Source organism: Andrographis paniculata, unplaced genomic scaffold, assembly GCF_009805555.1.
Source record: "Andrographis paniculata isolate CXL003 unplaced genomic scaffold, ASM980555v1 Contig72END, whole genome shotgun sequence".
Classification (NCBI taxonomy): Eukaryota; Viridiplantae; Streptophyta; class Magnoliopsida; order Lamiales; family Acanthaceae; genus Andrographis; species Andrographis paniculata.
In genome coordinates, this window is record NW_026137609.1 from 878,957 (window position 1) to 895,330 (window position 16,374).

The 16,374-nt window shown below is 34.4% G+C and overlaps 3 protein-coding genes, 1 non-coding gene and 1 pseudogene across 5 annotated transcripts; 4 read left to right on the forward strand and 1 right to left on the reverse strand.

The window, feature by feature from the left end:
• Positions 1-678: 678 nt before the first annotated feature.
• On the reverse strand, positions 679-762 carry TRNAL-CAA (transfer RNA leucine (anticodon CAA)). Its single transcript has one exon. It is a non-coding gene; the product is annotated as a tRNA-Leu (tRNA).
• Positions 763-1,809: 1,047 nt separating this feature from the next.
• On the forward strand, positions 1,810-3,813 carry LOC127265152 (thaumatin-like protein 1). 2 transcript variants are annotated; one of them, XM_051294837.1, is made up of 3 exons: positions 1,810-1,960; positions 2,056-2,728; positions 3,416-3,813. In XM_051294837.1, exons 1-3 carry the CDS (start codon positions 1,912-1,914, stop codon positions 3,642-3,644), a joined length of 951 nt encoding a protein of 316 aa, XP_051150794.1. In that variant the 5' UTR covers positions 1,810-1,911; the 3' UTR covers positions 3,645-3,813. The 2 variants fall into 2 exon arrangements, with proteins under 2 accessions (XP_051150794.1, XP_051150795.1); XM_051294838.1 differs by having other exon boundaries at positions 3,420-3,813.
• Positions 3,814-4,842: 1,029 nt separating this feature from the next.
• Positions 4,843-6,228, forward strand: LOC127265151 (E3 ubiquitin-protein ligase CIP8-like). The gene has a single exon (XM_051294836.1). It carries the CDS (start codon positions 4,952-4,954, stop codon positions 6,014-6,016), a length of 1,065 nt encoding a protein of 354 aa, XP_051150793.1. The 5' UTR covers positions 4,843-4,951; the 3' UTR covers positions 6,017-6,228.
• Positions 6,229-9,005: 2,777 nt separating this feature from the next.
• LOC127265298 (stemmadenine O-acetyltransferase-like) lies at positions 9,006-10,528 on the forward strand. Its single transcript, XM_051295037.1, has one exon. It carries the CDS (start codon positions 9,041-9,043, stop codon positions 10,427-10,429), a length of 1,389 nt encoding a protein of 462 aa, XP_051150994.1. The 5' UTR covers positions 9,006-9,040; the 3' UTR covers positions 10,430-10,528.
• A 2,288-nt stretch (positions 10,529-12,816) lies between these two features.
• LOC127265200 (vinorine synthase-like) lies at positions 12,817-14,397 on the forward strand (annotated as a pseudogene).
• Positions 14,398-16,374: the final 1,977 nt, after the last annotated feature.

Consider the following 16,374-nt stretch of genomic DNA (forward strand, 5'->3'; position numbering starts at 1 on the left):
TATTATTATGATTATTATTTTTATTTTTGTGACTATAAGTTGATAAGAGTATGAAGACAAAATTATAAATATGAAATTGTATGGATGCATGAATATAGTAAATGCCTTTATTTTTATGTCACCACTCGATCTTCCCTAATTCTTTCCATTCCTTTCCTTTCCTTTTTCCCTCTAAAGCTGCAGCAGAATATACATATATATATATATATATGTGTGTCTGTGATCTCACCATTCATCTTTGTTATAAATTCATTAATATAAAACTATATATACTAACCACATTATCTCTCGTTTTTTTTTTTTGTTTTTTCACTTTTTCTTTCTGGTCCCTTTAATTTATTCACTAAATCTTATCCAATTAATTAAAGATCAAAAGCATTTGTTGAATTGTATTTTCAACTATCTTTTCCTACATATATATATAATTAACTGTGGGTTTTATTTTATTGTGCCTTTTCATTCCCAAATAACCTCTTCTCATTCAGACATACATACGCACTGGATATATATATATATATATATATCTCTTTGCTTCATCATATGTATGGTAACATGGTACAACAGAGCAATTGTGGTGTGGGATGTCAGCAAAAGGCGATCTTTACACGCCAGCATGACTATTTCTCACGTGTCTGCCAAAACGCTAATTTTTCTATTAAAAACCAAAAAAGAAAATATTGTCAGAAGTGGGATTTGAACCCACGCCCTCTCACGAGGACCAGAACTTGAGTCTGGCGCCTTAGACCACTCGGCCATCCTGACTCTGTTTGTTTATGCTTTATGTAGTTATTTAAATATATGTTTTGTATGATTATTTCTATATGTAATATTTTAATATAAAAATTTGATGTAAAGTTTAATTTGTAAATATTTTTAAGAGTTTTGACAGTATTATTAATCAAGTAAAAAATTAATCAAATCAATCATTTATTTTTATTTAAAACATTATATTAAAAATATGTTTATTATTTAAAAACTTTTAAAAATTCCTACACAATAATTTTGTGTGTTTTTTTTTATTTACTTTTGTATATTTTTGTTATATTTATATTTTCTACTAATTATTATTATTTTTTTTTTTTAAAAAAAAAAAAAAAAACTATGTATAGGAAAGTTGTTAAAAATAGGGATAAATTTGGTGCAGGTCCACCAAATCTTTTCGGCTGTTGTGGAGAATCGGTTGGTGGAGGGGCCCACCCTTTTCACGTCCAAAAAAACTTGCCTTGCATTTTGTCTCCTCACTAAATCATCTCATCTGTTACCCTGTCCTAATAACCCCAACCAATTATTATTACTATTAATTATCTATCCCATTTAATTTACAGTGAATATAATAATTAATATAATCTTGATTGAGTGTTGAGGCAAACTCCCTTAGGAGTTTTGACCACCTAATTTAATGTTACGTCACCTGGGATGGATTTATAACTGTGAGTTCATGAGCATTTGTTATACATAATTAATGTGATTTTAATTTAAAAATCATTAAGTTCAATCAAAAGTTTATTCAAAATGTACTGATCGAATAATGGCTCCTCTATTACATATTCATGCAGCCTCCAGTCAAACACGACTTTAATTATTCCATGCTCTCCCTCACCACCTTTTAATTTCTACATATATATATATATTAAACATGCATATGCTGCCACTGAATTTATCCCTTTAACACATACAACGGTTTGGCAATTAGCCTTCATTTTGACTTTTAAATAAAAATAAAATTGTCCACTTTCTTACACACTACACCCCCTTTTCTTCATCCTATGTTAATTTTTCCATTTTTTTAAAAGCCCATTTAAATTTTTCTGGTTTTTGTACCAAATTTGTTTTTATAAGATCCCATATATAGAAGGCTGTCTCAGACAACTTCTTATTTCCCATCTTTCTTCTCCATTAAAAGCCCTCCAAATGCTCCCATCATTACTTCACACCTTCATTCTTCTTGCCATTGCCAATGGTAAGCACACCTACATGCATATACATATACATATATATATATATATATAGATCTTGTGAATTTCTTACATGGTAATGGTAATAATTAATTTGCAGGTTGTCTGGGAACGACATTCACACTGATAAATAGATGTGAATACACAGTATGGCCTGGAATTCTCTCCAATGCCGGCGCCGGCGGTTTCGGCACCACCGGTTTTCAGCTCCCACAAGGCGCCGCCAGATCCTTCCAGGCCGGACCGGGGTGGTCCGGCCGGTTCTGGGGCCGAACCGGCTGCGTATTCGATCCTGCCACCGGCCAGGGCAGCTGCGCCACCGGCGATTGCGGATCTAACCAAATCGAATGCAACGGCGCCGGAGCTAAGCCGCCGGCTACCTTAGCTGAGTTCACGATCGGATCAGACACTCAGGATTTCTACGACGTAAGCCTCGTCGACGGCTACAATCTGCCGATGATCGTCGAGGCAGCCGGCGGTTCAGGCGCCTGCGGCTCGACCGGGTGCCTGACCGATCTGAACCGCATCTGCCCGAGCGAGCTGCGGGTAGGGAACGGGCAGGCGTGCAGGAGCGCTTGCGAGGCGTTTAGAAGGCCGGAATTTTGCTGCAGCGGGGCGTACGGGTCGCCGGACACTTGCCGGCCGTCGGCTTACTCGGCGGCGTTCAAGAAGGCCTGCCCCCGCGCGTACAGCTACGCGTACGATGATGCGACCAGCACATTTACTTGTAATGGAGCTGATTACACCATTACATTCTGCCCTTCACTCCCAAGGTATTGGGTGCTTCTTTTTTCTTTTTCTTTTTTTTTTTAAATAATATTTGTTTTGATACTTTATAGGAAAAAAATTGTAAATTCACCTCACTTAGTAGAAACTTAGAATATAAATTTATTTTTTAAAAAAAATTACATCCATTTTTTAAAAATTTTTTATCAAAATTATAACATTTAAAATATTGTTCCTAAATAAAATTAACAAACAAAATAGGAGGAGTTAATATTATACTCCCTCCGTCGTACATTCAATCATTTAATGTATACACTAAAATTTAGAATTTAAGAAATATATAATTAGCAAATAAGTAATATTATATGAATAAAATTAATTATAATACAATACAATAATTATAAATTAAGTTAAATAATTAATCTAACTAAAATTAAAAAATTATAAATTATAAAATTTAAGATTAAAATTTATAATTTTCTTTTTAAAAAAAATAATAGTACGTGGGATGACGGGAGACTATTGTACTATTGTTACAAATTTGGTTTGATTCGCTTCCATGTTTATTATTATTACAAATTACTTATTTTGTAAAATAATTTGAAAATATATTTTTTGCATGCGGTATAAAATTATTTAAATAATATTTTTTTTAAAAACATGAAAAAACATAAAAAGAACACATTTCGTTAATTTTTTTTTGCAAAATGATTAAACTAATGAATGTATTATAGCCAGAAATCATCATCATCATCATCTTCATCAATGCCGGCACCGGCAGCCGGCGGTTCCGCAGCTCAGCCACAAGGGGACGACGACGTCGACGACGGCCGGCAGCCGGAGTCCGGGTGGTTGCCGAATTTCATCATCGGAGGATCATCGTCGTCATCAGCCCTGCAATCTAATCCCATCATTGTGTCAACAATAATATTGTTGATATTGATCTTATTTTTGGTGGATTAAATTTAATTGATTAGGCTGGATAAAAATAATTAAGAGCCACACCACGCATGCACATTTTTGTTATTATGATGATTATTATATAATATTAGTATATTGTTGTATACGTATTTTCATGTATATAGAAGATGAGTAGCTACTGTAATATTTAATTAAAATATTGAATATTATATTGACGATGGAATTAATTCAGTAGTAATTAATCAGTTAAATGGTGGCTGCCCTTTCAAGCAAAGAAAGATCCATTATCTGGCAGTCTATACTTTACTGAAACAACAATTAAGGTTGATATTTATTTATTTATTTTATGGGTTTATGTTCCACTTTATGAACAATCTTGATCAATGTGGAATAATATTAATTCAATGTATATGTACATTTACAACAAATGTTATGCATAATATTGGATGACTAATTTAATGATAGTTGCTAGGTGAAGTCAATTTAAAACACTATTATTATTATTATTATTCGATTAATGCTTGCAATGCAAATTATATATGTGGAATGATTAGAGGTGTGGTTAAAGTTGATGACTATTGGAAGCATAAGAACATAATCATTGAATTTTAATTTCAAGAACAAGAATATAATGCATGGACAGATAAGTTGATTAATATACTAAAGGAATCTTCTTTTCTTGGTAAAGCTCTTTCCATATATATAATATTTTAATAATTACGTTAAGTTTGGTTAAACACGAACGCTAATAAATAATAATATTTTAATATTAAAATGAAAAAATAAAAATAAAAAATATGATATACTATGTATTATATTAAATTTTCAAAAAAAAAAAAATTGATAAAATATTAATATTTAAATAAAAAATAAAAAATTAATTATTATTTACTATAAATAACAAAAAATAATAATGATGTAATTTTGGATAAGTAAGTATATATTTTTACTCGATTAGGCCCAATTATTAGTTACTTGGCCCAAATAATATTGGGTTGGACTGAGACTACTGGCCCAATTTCAGCCGCAACAAACGGAAGGTGACACACACGCGTCAGATTATTGATATTTTAAAGTTGAAGAGTCGCTAAACGACTTTGGCATTTGAAACCGGAAATATAAACGCGATTTTAGCTTTGAATGGCGAACAGAGGTTTCACCAACCCTAATCCAACGGTCGTAAAATTTTCGACTAAGAAAGAAGTATTTAATACTGTCGTTCGATTAAAAAAACAAAATTAAAAAAATACAGTGGTTCGATTCGATCTTGGAATTTCATCTCCATTCGTCTCTCTCGTATTGCCAGTCCATTTTCAAGACCTAAAATAATCTCCTTTTTCGTCTCATCCATGGATGACCAATCGCCTGCCCGAACCCTGCCCGAATCCGGGTCGGATCAAGATCCATCGGAATATTGGTGCTACCACTGCGTCAAGAGTGTCGCAGTCGAAACCCTAGCTGATCTGCCCGACGTCGTTTGCTACGAGTGCAAGAACGGTTTCGTCGAATCTATCTCCGCCGTTGTCCCCAACCCCGCCGCCGAGCCCGACCCGGACCCAATCGACGATCCAACCTTCGGCAACCAGTTTATTCAGGTGCTTCGCCTAATCGCTCAAGCGGCGCGTGAAGAGGACGCCCCGCCCCCTTCTCCCCCCTCCAACGCAGACTACCTCCGCATCGAGCTCGATGGCTGGGACGACGATAACAACGACGAAGACGACGACGACGACGACGAGCATTCGGTTGAAGTCGTCCGCGAGGAAGAAGAAAACAACAGATCCGGCGATGGCGACGACGACGACGCAGACGCAGACGCAGACGAAATCGAAGTGATCGAGCCTCTCGACGACGACGACGACGACGACGATATGCGCCGGCGGCGGCACGACACGCTCAGGCTCCGCCTGAGCGATTTCGCGTCGCGCACGGCCACTCGCCGGAACAGAATCCTCGATTGGGCGGAGATTCTGATGGGCCTGGAGGATCATTCGATCGAGCTCAGATTACAACTGTCTGATTCTGACACTTACATTGGCAACCCTGGGGATTACGTCGATGCTTCAGGCTACGAAGCCCTTCTTCAAAACCTCGCCGATAGTGACAGTGGAGGCGGCCGCGGGCCACCTCCGGCGGCCAAATCCGCCGTAGAGGCGCTGAAGAGTGTAGTAATTGAAGACGAAGGGAGCACTGTGGCGTGTGCCATATGTAAAGATTTAGTGAATGTGGGAGAAGCTGCAAAGACTCTGCCTTGTGGCCATGGCTATCATGGTGAGTGCATAGAACCCTGGCTGGGGTGTAGGAATTCATGTCCTGTGTGTAGGTTCGAGCTGCCGACTGACGATCCCAACTATGAAAAGGAGAAGAGGGATCGCGAGAGGGGGGCTGCGTCTTCGTCAAGTTCTGGATTGGGGTAAAATCTTGATGATATGTTTCGTTTTGTGCAATATCTTGTTGTTTAGGTTATTGATTTCTACGAGTTTATGGTGTTGTTCGATTCGGACATGATCGGGCCTGTGTAATACTACTATATGGAATAGGCTGTATGAAGTATTGTCGTTCTTGTGGTTTCTCATTTGTTGTATATAAAACACAGACTCCAAATTGAAGGGGAATGATGATCTTGTGCTCTTGCTGGATATATATATATATTGCATTATTGATGCCAACAAAGGCTTGCTGTAATGAAACCTACGGTGAACCAAATGGGGAGCTAGATCATTTCCATGGAGTGTGTTAAGTCTTCTTCTCCAACCCCCCTACACTTGAGAACCTACAACTTCTTCCTGATCCTGATTTGTTCATTTTCAAGACTAAACGTTCGCTCTCGATTGTTTTAATCCGATTCTGAATTGGCGCCGGTGAACAATGATCGATCAGGGAGTTCATTTTATAGTGCCCAAATTCCCCGGCAACAGATCCTGGCAAGAATCTGCACCATCATCTCCTTCCGGGGGCTCAGTTCGCCTATGCTTTCTGGGCTTGGCCCGACTCCCTCTCTATACATGTTTATCTCACTTTCCTCATCAATCACACACCATTTTTGACACACTTCCATCCCCACACATAGCGCCTTGCCTCCATATTCTCACTTCTACGCCACATTGTCTCCTCTTAGACACTTTGTGCACTACTCTATTATGGTACTCTAATCGATCTTTGGTATAGATTGTTCCTTCACTGTCTTTCATCACTTACATTGTTATTCTAGCTACGGCAAAAATCATTATTAGTCTCAGCCGAACTCTCTTTTTTTTTTGAATTTTTGATCTCATTAAAAAAAATATTTCAAAATTAGATTCACATAAAAGAATAATAATAAATTCAATTATTTTTTATGTTAACCTGAAATTTTAATAGACCGCACTTACGTAACTGTAATAAAAGCTAAAGTAATAACTGAATCAGATCAAACACAGCCGTATTTCAGAGTACACGGCCATGTCGGCAAAATATTTTTTATTTTTCAGGATAGTGTATATTGATGCACTATTATGATACATAAATTGTCTTCGGCATTATTTATTATAGCACATTCAGAATTCTTATTTTTTTTTTTGTTTGGAAGAAATATTAGAAAAATAAATGTATCAGTAATTTGAACAAAATTTACTGTTGTTATATTATTACAAAATATGAGAGTAAAAATAATTATATATAAGGAGTTTTAAATATATATTATCATATTGTATCTTGCTCAAAATATAAATTATCAGAGAATTTTAAAAATACACTTTCAGTATACATCATTATATTTTCAAAATATAAACCTTCGTGTTCTCAATATGTGCATTCAATGTTATAAAATATGTACTTTTTGGTACCTAAAAAATCTACACATCTAATTATGCCTTAATAATAAAATTATACCACCACTAACATTATTTTTAAATAAATTTATTTATTAAATATTGACATCGAACGCCTTTTCCTCTATAATAGCTAGTAGAAAATGTAAAATTTTTATGTGTTAGTAATATTTGCATTAAATAAAATAATGGAATAAATACTTTGAAATTCTAGGAGAGCTTCTTCAGTGCTTTCATATTTTTTTATAATATTTGGATAAAACTTTGGGTAAAAATTTTAACAACAAAATTTTTGCAACTTGGTTAAGTAATTTTTAAAATAAAAAAATACCGTTATCTTTATATTAATACTTTCTCGACAAAGCTTCATGTTAATAAAATATTATGTAATATCAGGGGCGGAACTAAAATTCGACAAAAGAGAGACTTACTTTTAAAATATTTAAAATAATACAATTTATTTGTTATCAAATAATTTTATTTTTCGACATACTATATTTTTATAAAGCAAAATAGCAAACTACAATAACATCAACAGCATATTACAATATTTATTTTAATATTGTTTGAAGATCGATGAGTATTTTTTAGTGGAATAAAATTTTACTTTAAATATATTTAAATATAATCTTTTTTTTTTATTCAAAATTGCCCAAATAAATACATCTTATATAAAAGTTTAATATATTTTTAGTTTATTTATATATATATATATATTAAAATTAAAAAATAAAGGGGTAGGATAGGGGGAGGGCAACCCCTTCCCCACCTAGGTTCGCCCCTATGTAATATATAAAAATAAATACTAATAAAATAATGAAATGTATATATAAAAGTGCGCAAATTATTTGCACACTGAGTCACCTGAGGTATTGGAGATTTCAACAGTAACTTTACGGTCACATGTTCAATTTTTACCGAATTTTTACCTCATTATACCATCGGACAATGTGTATATATTTTATTAAAAGTATGGGCGGTGATTATATATATATATATATATATATTATTGAGATAGATAAGAGATGATAGAGAGAGGGAGAGGGAGATTGAGATAACATTGAAATTGAATGAAACCATGTGCTATTAATGTGGCCGTATGGCATTACGCAATCTTGACACCTACACCATTAAAAATGTGTTATAATATAACAATAAGGTAAAATTGTTTATAATTTTTATATAATTTTAAAATTTAGATAAAATTTTTATATATTTTAAAAATTACATGATACTTCTTATATTCATATCGTATAAAATTTCACTGCTATAAAAAAAATTCTGTGTGATGAGAATATAATTTATATATATATTTTTTGTATAATGAAGGATTTCATGTAATATTTTTTAAAATATAAGAGGATGTCGTGTAATTTTTAAAATAAAATGAGATTTACGGTGAACTTAAAAATTTCATGCAAGATTTAAAAAAAATATAAAAAAAGGTTATGCAATTTTTAATATAAAAATAAAATAAAATAACGTTAGAATTACGAAACTATAAATTCTTTATAGACAATTTTACCAAATAATTTGGAAGTATTGTGATTCTATAAATAGGGATGAGTTGCATCATTACATCAAGGGTTCCTGCAAATCTTTTTTCTTACAATATTTGTTTTGTGCGATTTGATGGAGAGGGTCATAGTCTCAAGCGAGAACATCAAGCCCGATTCACCGACGCCCTCACACCTCAAAACTCACAAGCTGTCTTTGCTCGACCAGATCATGACACCAATTCTTCTCCACGTTGTCCTCTACTTTCCTCCTCCATCTCGTACGGACAATCACAATCCTCAGCCTGATCTTGACTTGTTCATTTCTGAAACTACTCACCAGCTCAAAAAGTCCCTTTCATTAATCCTTACCCGATTCTACCCTTTCGCCGGAAGAGTCAACGCCGACGACAACGGCCACTCCATTGACTGCAGCGACCAGGGAGTTGACTTCACTGTCGCCAAATTCCCCTCTGACAATCTCTCCGATCTCCTCGAAAATCCGGCAATCAATGAGATTCTGCCACGTCACCTCGTACCAGGCGCGGAATCCATCTGGCAAGAAATGGATCCGGAGTCCAGGCTCCTGATGATCCAAGTCAACTATTTTAAGTGCCGTAGTATTGCCATCGGAGTTGTTTTCTGGCACAAGGTCGCCGACGCTACCACCATTACGAATTTCTTGTTTTCTTGGGCACGTGCCAATCACGTGGGATCCAAACAAGATGGACGAGGAATCTGCCCTAATTACATTTCCCAATCTCTTTTCCCACACAGACCCGAATTGGTTCAGAAACCCTTTTCCCCGTCGGGCATTCTGCTGACCCCCAAATGGTCATTAAAACGCTACGTGTTCCATTCCGACACAGTCATTTCAGCTCTTCAGGCAAAGTTTTCCGGCAGCACTAAAGTCGAGGTTGTCTCGGCATTTCTCTGGAAGTGCTTCATGTCTGCATCTCTCCAAAATGGCAAATCGCATTCCTTCCTGATCAACGCAGTGGATCTGAGAAGGAGAGCCCGGCCGCCATTCCCGTCAGATTGCTTCGGAAATTTCGTCTGTCTGTCGCCGGCGGTCAGCGAGAACAAAGAAGACGATGACGATGATGTCGGCGCTGACCTGATTAGGAAATTGAGGGATGCAATAAGGAAGATCGACGATAATTACGTCAGCAGCCTGCAAGGCGATGGCGGGCTTCGAAGTTACGGGGAAAAGTTTTCCTTAATGTACAGTGAAATTCCTGAGGGTTCCGACCACCTGTGGATCTCCAGCCTGTGCAATTTTGGGGCTTACGGCGTTGATTTTGGATGGGGGAGTCCGGTCTGGATCACACCGTGTTGTGATACAAGCGGGGGTTTGGAGTCGTTAAGGTACGAGAATACAATCTGGTTAATGGACACGAGAATCGGGGATGGAATCGAAGCGTGGGTCACGCTCAAGGAGGACTATATGCCGGCGTTTGACCGCGCCATGGACGAGCTCCGGGACCTCGTTGCTGCTGCATCCAACAGCAACACGATTCACTAAACATGGTTTCCTGGGATTATACATGTAATACTCAATTTTCTATCAAATTTATTCATATTTTTCTTTCTAGCATGTCTGTTAAATAATTAATTTTCGAAACATACCTTAATTATTTTTTTTATTTTATTATTTTTTCAATGATTTATATATATTTTTTCATTTTTATGCTGACATAAATGCACTAATTTTATCAAACGGAGGAGGGAGTATTTTTATTTAAAAAAATATTAATAATTAACCATCCATTTGTTCATGCTTGATTCGGTTTGATACTCTCTTTAGATTTCATTTCATGGCGTATTAATTTATTGGTGTTGTTTGGGTTTTCATTTTTAAATTTTAAAGTAAATTAATTATTGAATAGGATATAGATGTATATTCATTTTATATTTCAACTATAAAATTAATTTTTAATATAATAATATAAATATAAAAATATGTATTTAATTAATTAAAATATATATATATATCACTACAATCAAATGCAATCTTATTGCTTTGTGTGCCTACATAAATTGACTTTTGACTATACAAATTGTACCGACCTAGTCAACTCTTCATGCAGCAATAATTAAGATTGTGCCGTGTCTCGACTCTGTAAATGCTTAAACGGACAGTGGCTGTATCAATTAAACGCCTCTACGTTTGTTTTTTTTTTTTTTTTACTTGAAACAATATACATATTCATTATTATTATTATTATTATTATTATTATTATTATTATTATTATTATTATTGTTATTATTAATTAGATTATATTATTTAGATTTAAATCTATCGAATTATATATCAGAGCTAATAGGCTCATTGTTTGTTTCCGCAAATTAATTTTAACACTTCTAATCTCACCAAAAATACACCGGAACGCACCAACGGTTTCTCCATTCTCTTCTCTCTCTTGTTCGGTGTCTACTTTTTGTGGTCACTCTAAAAACTAATCAATTTTTAGTCTTCGAAACTAACTCAACTAATGGGCTAAAGGTTTGGGCTTGGAGATGGGTTAAAAGGTTTGGGCCAATGTGGTGGGCCGGGCTAAATAGGAGACCAACTTATTTTATTGTCGAGAGATTTGTCGGATTAAGCCTCGAACAACCAAAATTCTCAATGTACTCCATCTATTTTGTTCGTGATTTAACCAAATCCCAAAATTCATATTTACTAGATATATAGATTTACATTGCACCGATGAATTTCATCATCGTCTTTTGTCCCTCGCTACATTTACAAACAAACATTATGCAATCAAACTACAAAAACAAGTATATAAGCAAGTTTAAACCGATTCAGTACAATAAACTTACAGATTCTAAACTAGCACCCAAGCTACTAAACAAATCAACAGCATTCATGCATATTCACAAAAGAAAGCAATCACACGTCGAAAACAAAAAAACTTGAAATTACAAAACATGAACTTCATCTTATTTAACGTCAACTAGAGAACACTAACACTAGATACAAATAACGCCTTAGGCACTAACCTCTAAGACATAGCATACATCAACGACTAAACACAAAGTCCTACGACCTAAGCACCTAGATCGATCGATCGTTACCACTAAATCTCTAAAGACAAAACCACTTAGACATCCTAGGTAGAAAAACACCGAGCAACTTATGAGAAAATCTTAAAAAACACTAAACAATTATAAAGAAAAAATAATACAAATATTGCATAATACTAATACAATGATATTTGTATAAGAATCTTTTTTAATATTAAATCATATCATGCGAAAAATAAATAACTACATAATTAAGAAACAAAGAAAGTATATTTTTATTATTTTATATATTAAAATTATTATAATATTAATATAATTACTCATTTAATATAAAAATATATAATAATTTCTAAAATTATGTTGATAAATTTTTTTTATTATTAAATACTCATATTTTAACAATTAGTAAAGATCGTCAAATGTTGTCTCCAATATATATTATTATGTGTCATGATAGGCATGGTCTCAGTTACATCTGATAGTCGTGTCTCATTTACACGCAATATTTTTCTAACCATAGTTTAATAACAAATTGTAGCGTGCCACTTTAGCAGAAGCTTTACCATGAATACATCCAAGATTTTTTTTTATTTTTTTTATTTTTTAATTTTATAAATAATATAAAGATAATTAGTATATATAATATATTAATTTTGAAAATATATATTTTTTGAAATAATTATATAAGACCACACGTCCCACGATCCTCTATAAATTGATGTAAAAGTCTTTGCATTCTCAATTTTTAATATTATCAAAAATTAAAAATAAAATTATTAAATCTTACTATTATTCTTGCTCTATAAATTAAAAGAATAGTTATGTCTAGAAGCAGATGACCGGTGGTGTGGAGTTGGACGTGTGAGAGATCATTGAGAGATCATGGGTTCAAATTATCCGATGTCTAAGTTCTGTCAAAAGTTTACTGAGTGTGCACTTTGGGTAGCGGAACTAATATTTATAATATATATTTAACGCTATACTAAATATTACGAATTGCTTCGACCAGACACATTTCTTACATTTGTTTTGTTCGAAAGGAGAAGATCATCGTCTCCAGCGAGAACATTAAACCAGAATCTCCGACGCCCGACACCTCAAAACTTACAAGCTGTCGATGCTCGACCAGATCATGAGACCAATTCTTCTCCCTGTCGTCCTCTACTTACCTCCTCGACAATCGTCTTACAATAATCACGACATTTTCATTTCTCAATCTACACAGCAGCTGAAACAATCTCTCTCAGCTATTTTGACCCGATTCTATCCTTTCGCCGGAAGAGTCAACGCCGACGACAACGGTCACTCCATTGACTGCGGCGACCAGGGAGTCAATTTCACCGTCGCCAAATTCCCCGCCGACAATCTCTCCGACGTTGTCAAAAATCCAGATCGCACGGATTTGACTCGCCTCCTCGTACCAGGAGTCGAATTCGTTTGGCAGGAAGTTGACCCAGAGTCTAGGGTTTTGCTGATCCAGGTCAACTATTTTGACTGCGGCGGCGTCACCGTCGCAGTCGTTTTCTGGCATAGAGCCGCCGACGCTACCGCCATTACTAATTTCTTGTCGTCGTGGGGAAACTTCAATCGTGGAAGTAAGCAAGCAATTTGCCCTAATTACATTTCCCAATATCTGTTCCCTCACAACCCCGATTTCGTCGAAAACCCTACTTCCCGTACAATGATTCACCTCTCAGAAAAATGGGCAACGAAGCGATACGTGTTCGACGCGCCGGCGATTTCAGTCCGCCGGAAAAAATTTCCGGCGGGGTCGAAAACGCGACAAAGGCCGAGGTTGTCTCGACAATTCTCTGGAAGTGTTTCATGGCAGCATCCCTCGAAAATGGGAAATCGGAATCGTTCGTACGGCAGGCGGTAAATCTGAGAAAAAGAGCCTCGCCGCCATTTCCGGCGGACTGTTTTGGTAATTTCGTGGCGGCGACGGTAGCGTCAAGTGGATATAAAGACAGGGAAGAAGACCTGACGAGGAAATTGAGGGAATCGACGAGGAAGATTGACGATGAATATGTTGTCAGTCTGCAAGGCGGCGGCGGAATTCAGAGATTCTACGACAGCAAATTGTTAATTCCTGAGGGATCGGATGTCTTGGGGATTTCGAGCTGGTGCGGATTGGGGATTTACGACATTGATTTTGGATGGGGAGGTCCAGTTTGGGTAGAACCGTGTTGCGATTCGAGGATCGATCTGAAGTCGAAGGCTGTACGGATGGTGAATATGATATGGCTGATGGACACCAGGACCGGGCATGGAGTAGAGGCTCTGGTTACTTTGAGGGAGGAGTATATGTCGGCGTTTGATCGCGCCATGAACGAGGTCCGGGACATTGCTGTATCCAAAAGCAACGCGATTTACTAGAGGAATGTTTCTTTGATAATTTTGAAAAAAATTTAGTTTTAATTTGTCATTAAAATAATGTATGATTGGATGTTTTGTTAATAAACCATAGACATGTATAAACAGTGGCAGAACTAGAATATTATCAGGGGCAAAATTTTTAAATTTACAAAATAAATTTTTTATTTGTAAAATAATACTACTATCATCCACTTAATAATTTTATATTTACTTTTTTGCATACTAATATTAAATATTAATTATTACATCAAATATAGTCCAAATAAAAAAAAATAATCTTTTTTATTAGTAAATATTGATATATTATATTTTAAAAAAAAACTAATGCACTTTTTTATTAAAAAAAATTAACACTTTAATGTTTGTATTATTTTATTATTTGTTTTAAATATTTTATATAGATTATATATATATTATTCTTTTAAAATAAAAAGATTTAATAAAATAGGGTAAAAGTGGGGCTGGGTTAATAGGCCTGCCACTGCCTGTAGAGATAGTCTGGTGGTGTAGAGGTTGAACTTGTAACCATGAGGTGGTTCAAACCCCAACACCTCATTAACCGGGATGTGGGTTTGGATTTGAGATTGGAATTGGGTTAAACAATTTGAACTAAAGACTTATAGATTTGGGCCAAATTCAGCAACTAACTCACAAATTTTGGGATTAGAATTGGATCAAACTCGACTAAAAAGTTATAAATTTGGGCCAAATTCGGTGAATTGAGTAAAAGAAAAATGAACAAATTTTTATTAAAAAGAAACTGCAATTATTCCAAAGGCTAAAACAAATAAAAATCAGAACTAAATAACCCGCACAACTAACTCACAAATTTGGATATGGATGTGGGTTTGGATTTGGGATTGAAATTGGATTAAACATGTTGGACTAAAAGTTATAGATTTTGGCCAAATTCGTTAAATTGAGTAAAAAAATAAAATAAAGAACTAATTTTTATAAAAAAGGAACTTCAATTATTCAAAAGTCTAAAAATAAAAATAAAAACCAGAACTAATTAACTCGCACAACTAACTCACAATTGGATTTGCAATGAATGTGGGTTTGGATTTGGGATCGGAATTGGGTTAAATAGTTTGGACTAAATGGTTATAGATTTGGCTCGAATTTGGTGAATTGAGAATTAGGAATGAATATGGATTTGAATTTGAGATTGGAATTGGGTTAAATAGCTCGGATTAAAAGGTTATAGATTTGGGCCGAATTCGGTTAATTGAGTAAAAAAATTGACCAATTTTTATTAAAAAGAAACTACAATTATTCCAAAAGCTAAAAATTAAAACCATAATTAATTAACCCACATAGCTAACTCACAAAATTGGATTAAGAATGGATGTGGGTTTGAATTTGAGATTGGAATTTGTTTAAGCAGTTTGGACCAAAGGGTTATAGATTTGAATTTGTTGAATTCAGTGAAAAAAATGGACCAATTTTTTTCTTTTTTTTTTTTAAAAAAAAACTACAATTATTTCAAAAAATTAAAAAATAAAAATAAAAACCATAACTAATTAACCAGCACAACTAACTCACAAAACGTGGGTTTGGATTTGAGATTGAAATTGGATTAAACAGTTTAGACTAAATAGTTATAGATTTGAGCCAAATTCGGTGAATTGAATAAAAGAGTTGACCAATTTTTCTTATAAGGACTAATTGAGTTAGGACAGAACTAAAATTTTCAAGATAAAATAAAATTGGTTATTGAGCTCATTCGTAGTTTAGCACTAATTTTCCTACCTCATAAAAAATAAAAAGAAATTATATTTAAAGAATTAATAAATCATCCATTAATTGTATGGATAATTAGTAAATCAATTCAAATGTTTTCAAAATATAAAAAATTTTGACAAATGAATTTTCATTGGATTTAGTTGTATGATTGTCTTATTTTATGTTATCTTCAAATGCATACACTACTTTTTAGCTAATGACTAAATCTGATATATATGATGCTAATGGTAAAATATCACCCTCGCACTCCACACGAGATTGATTTCATATATTATTATTTTAATCTAAAAGGTGACAAATATAATACTAACCCTTCCC

Bases quoted from the DNA above. Each gene is read 5' to 3' on its own strand.
- LOC127265151 (XM_051294836.1), top strand. From the start codon at position 4,952: ATGGATGACCAATCGCCTGCCCGAACCCTGCCCGAATCCGGGTCGGAT.
- LOC127265152 (XM_051294837.1), top strand. From the start codon at position 1,912: ATGCTCCCATCATTACTTCACACCTTCATTCTTCTTGCCATTGCCAAT. The intron at 1,961-2,055 runs GTAAGCACACCT...ATTAATTTGCAG, and splicing joins TCTTCTTGCCATTGCCAATG to GTTGTCTGGGAACGACATTC. The intron at 2,729-3,415 runs GTATTGGGTGCT...AATGTATTATAG, and splicing joins TTCTGCCCTTCACTCCCAAG to CCAGAAATCATCATCATCAT.
- LOC127265298 (XM_051295037.1), top strand. From the start codon at position 9,041: ATGGAGAGGGTCATAGTCTCAAGCGAGAACATCAAGCCCGATTCACCG.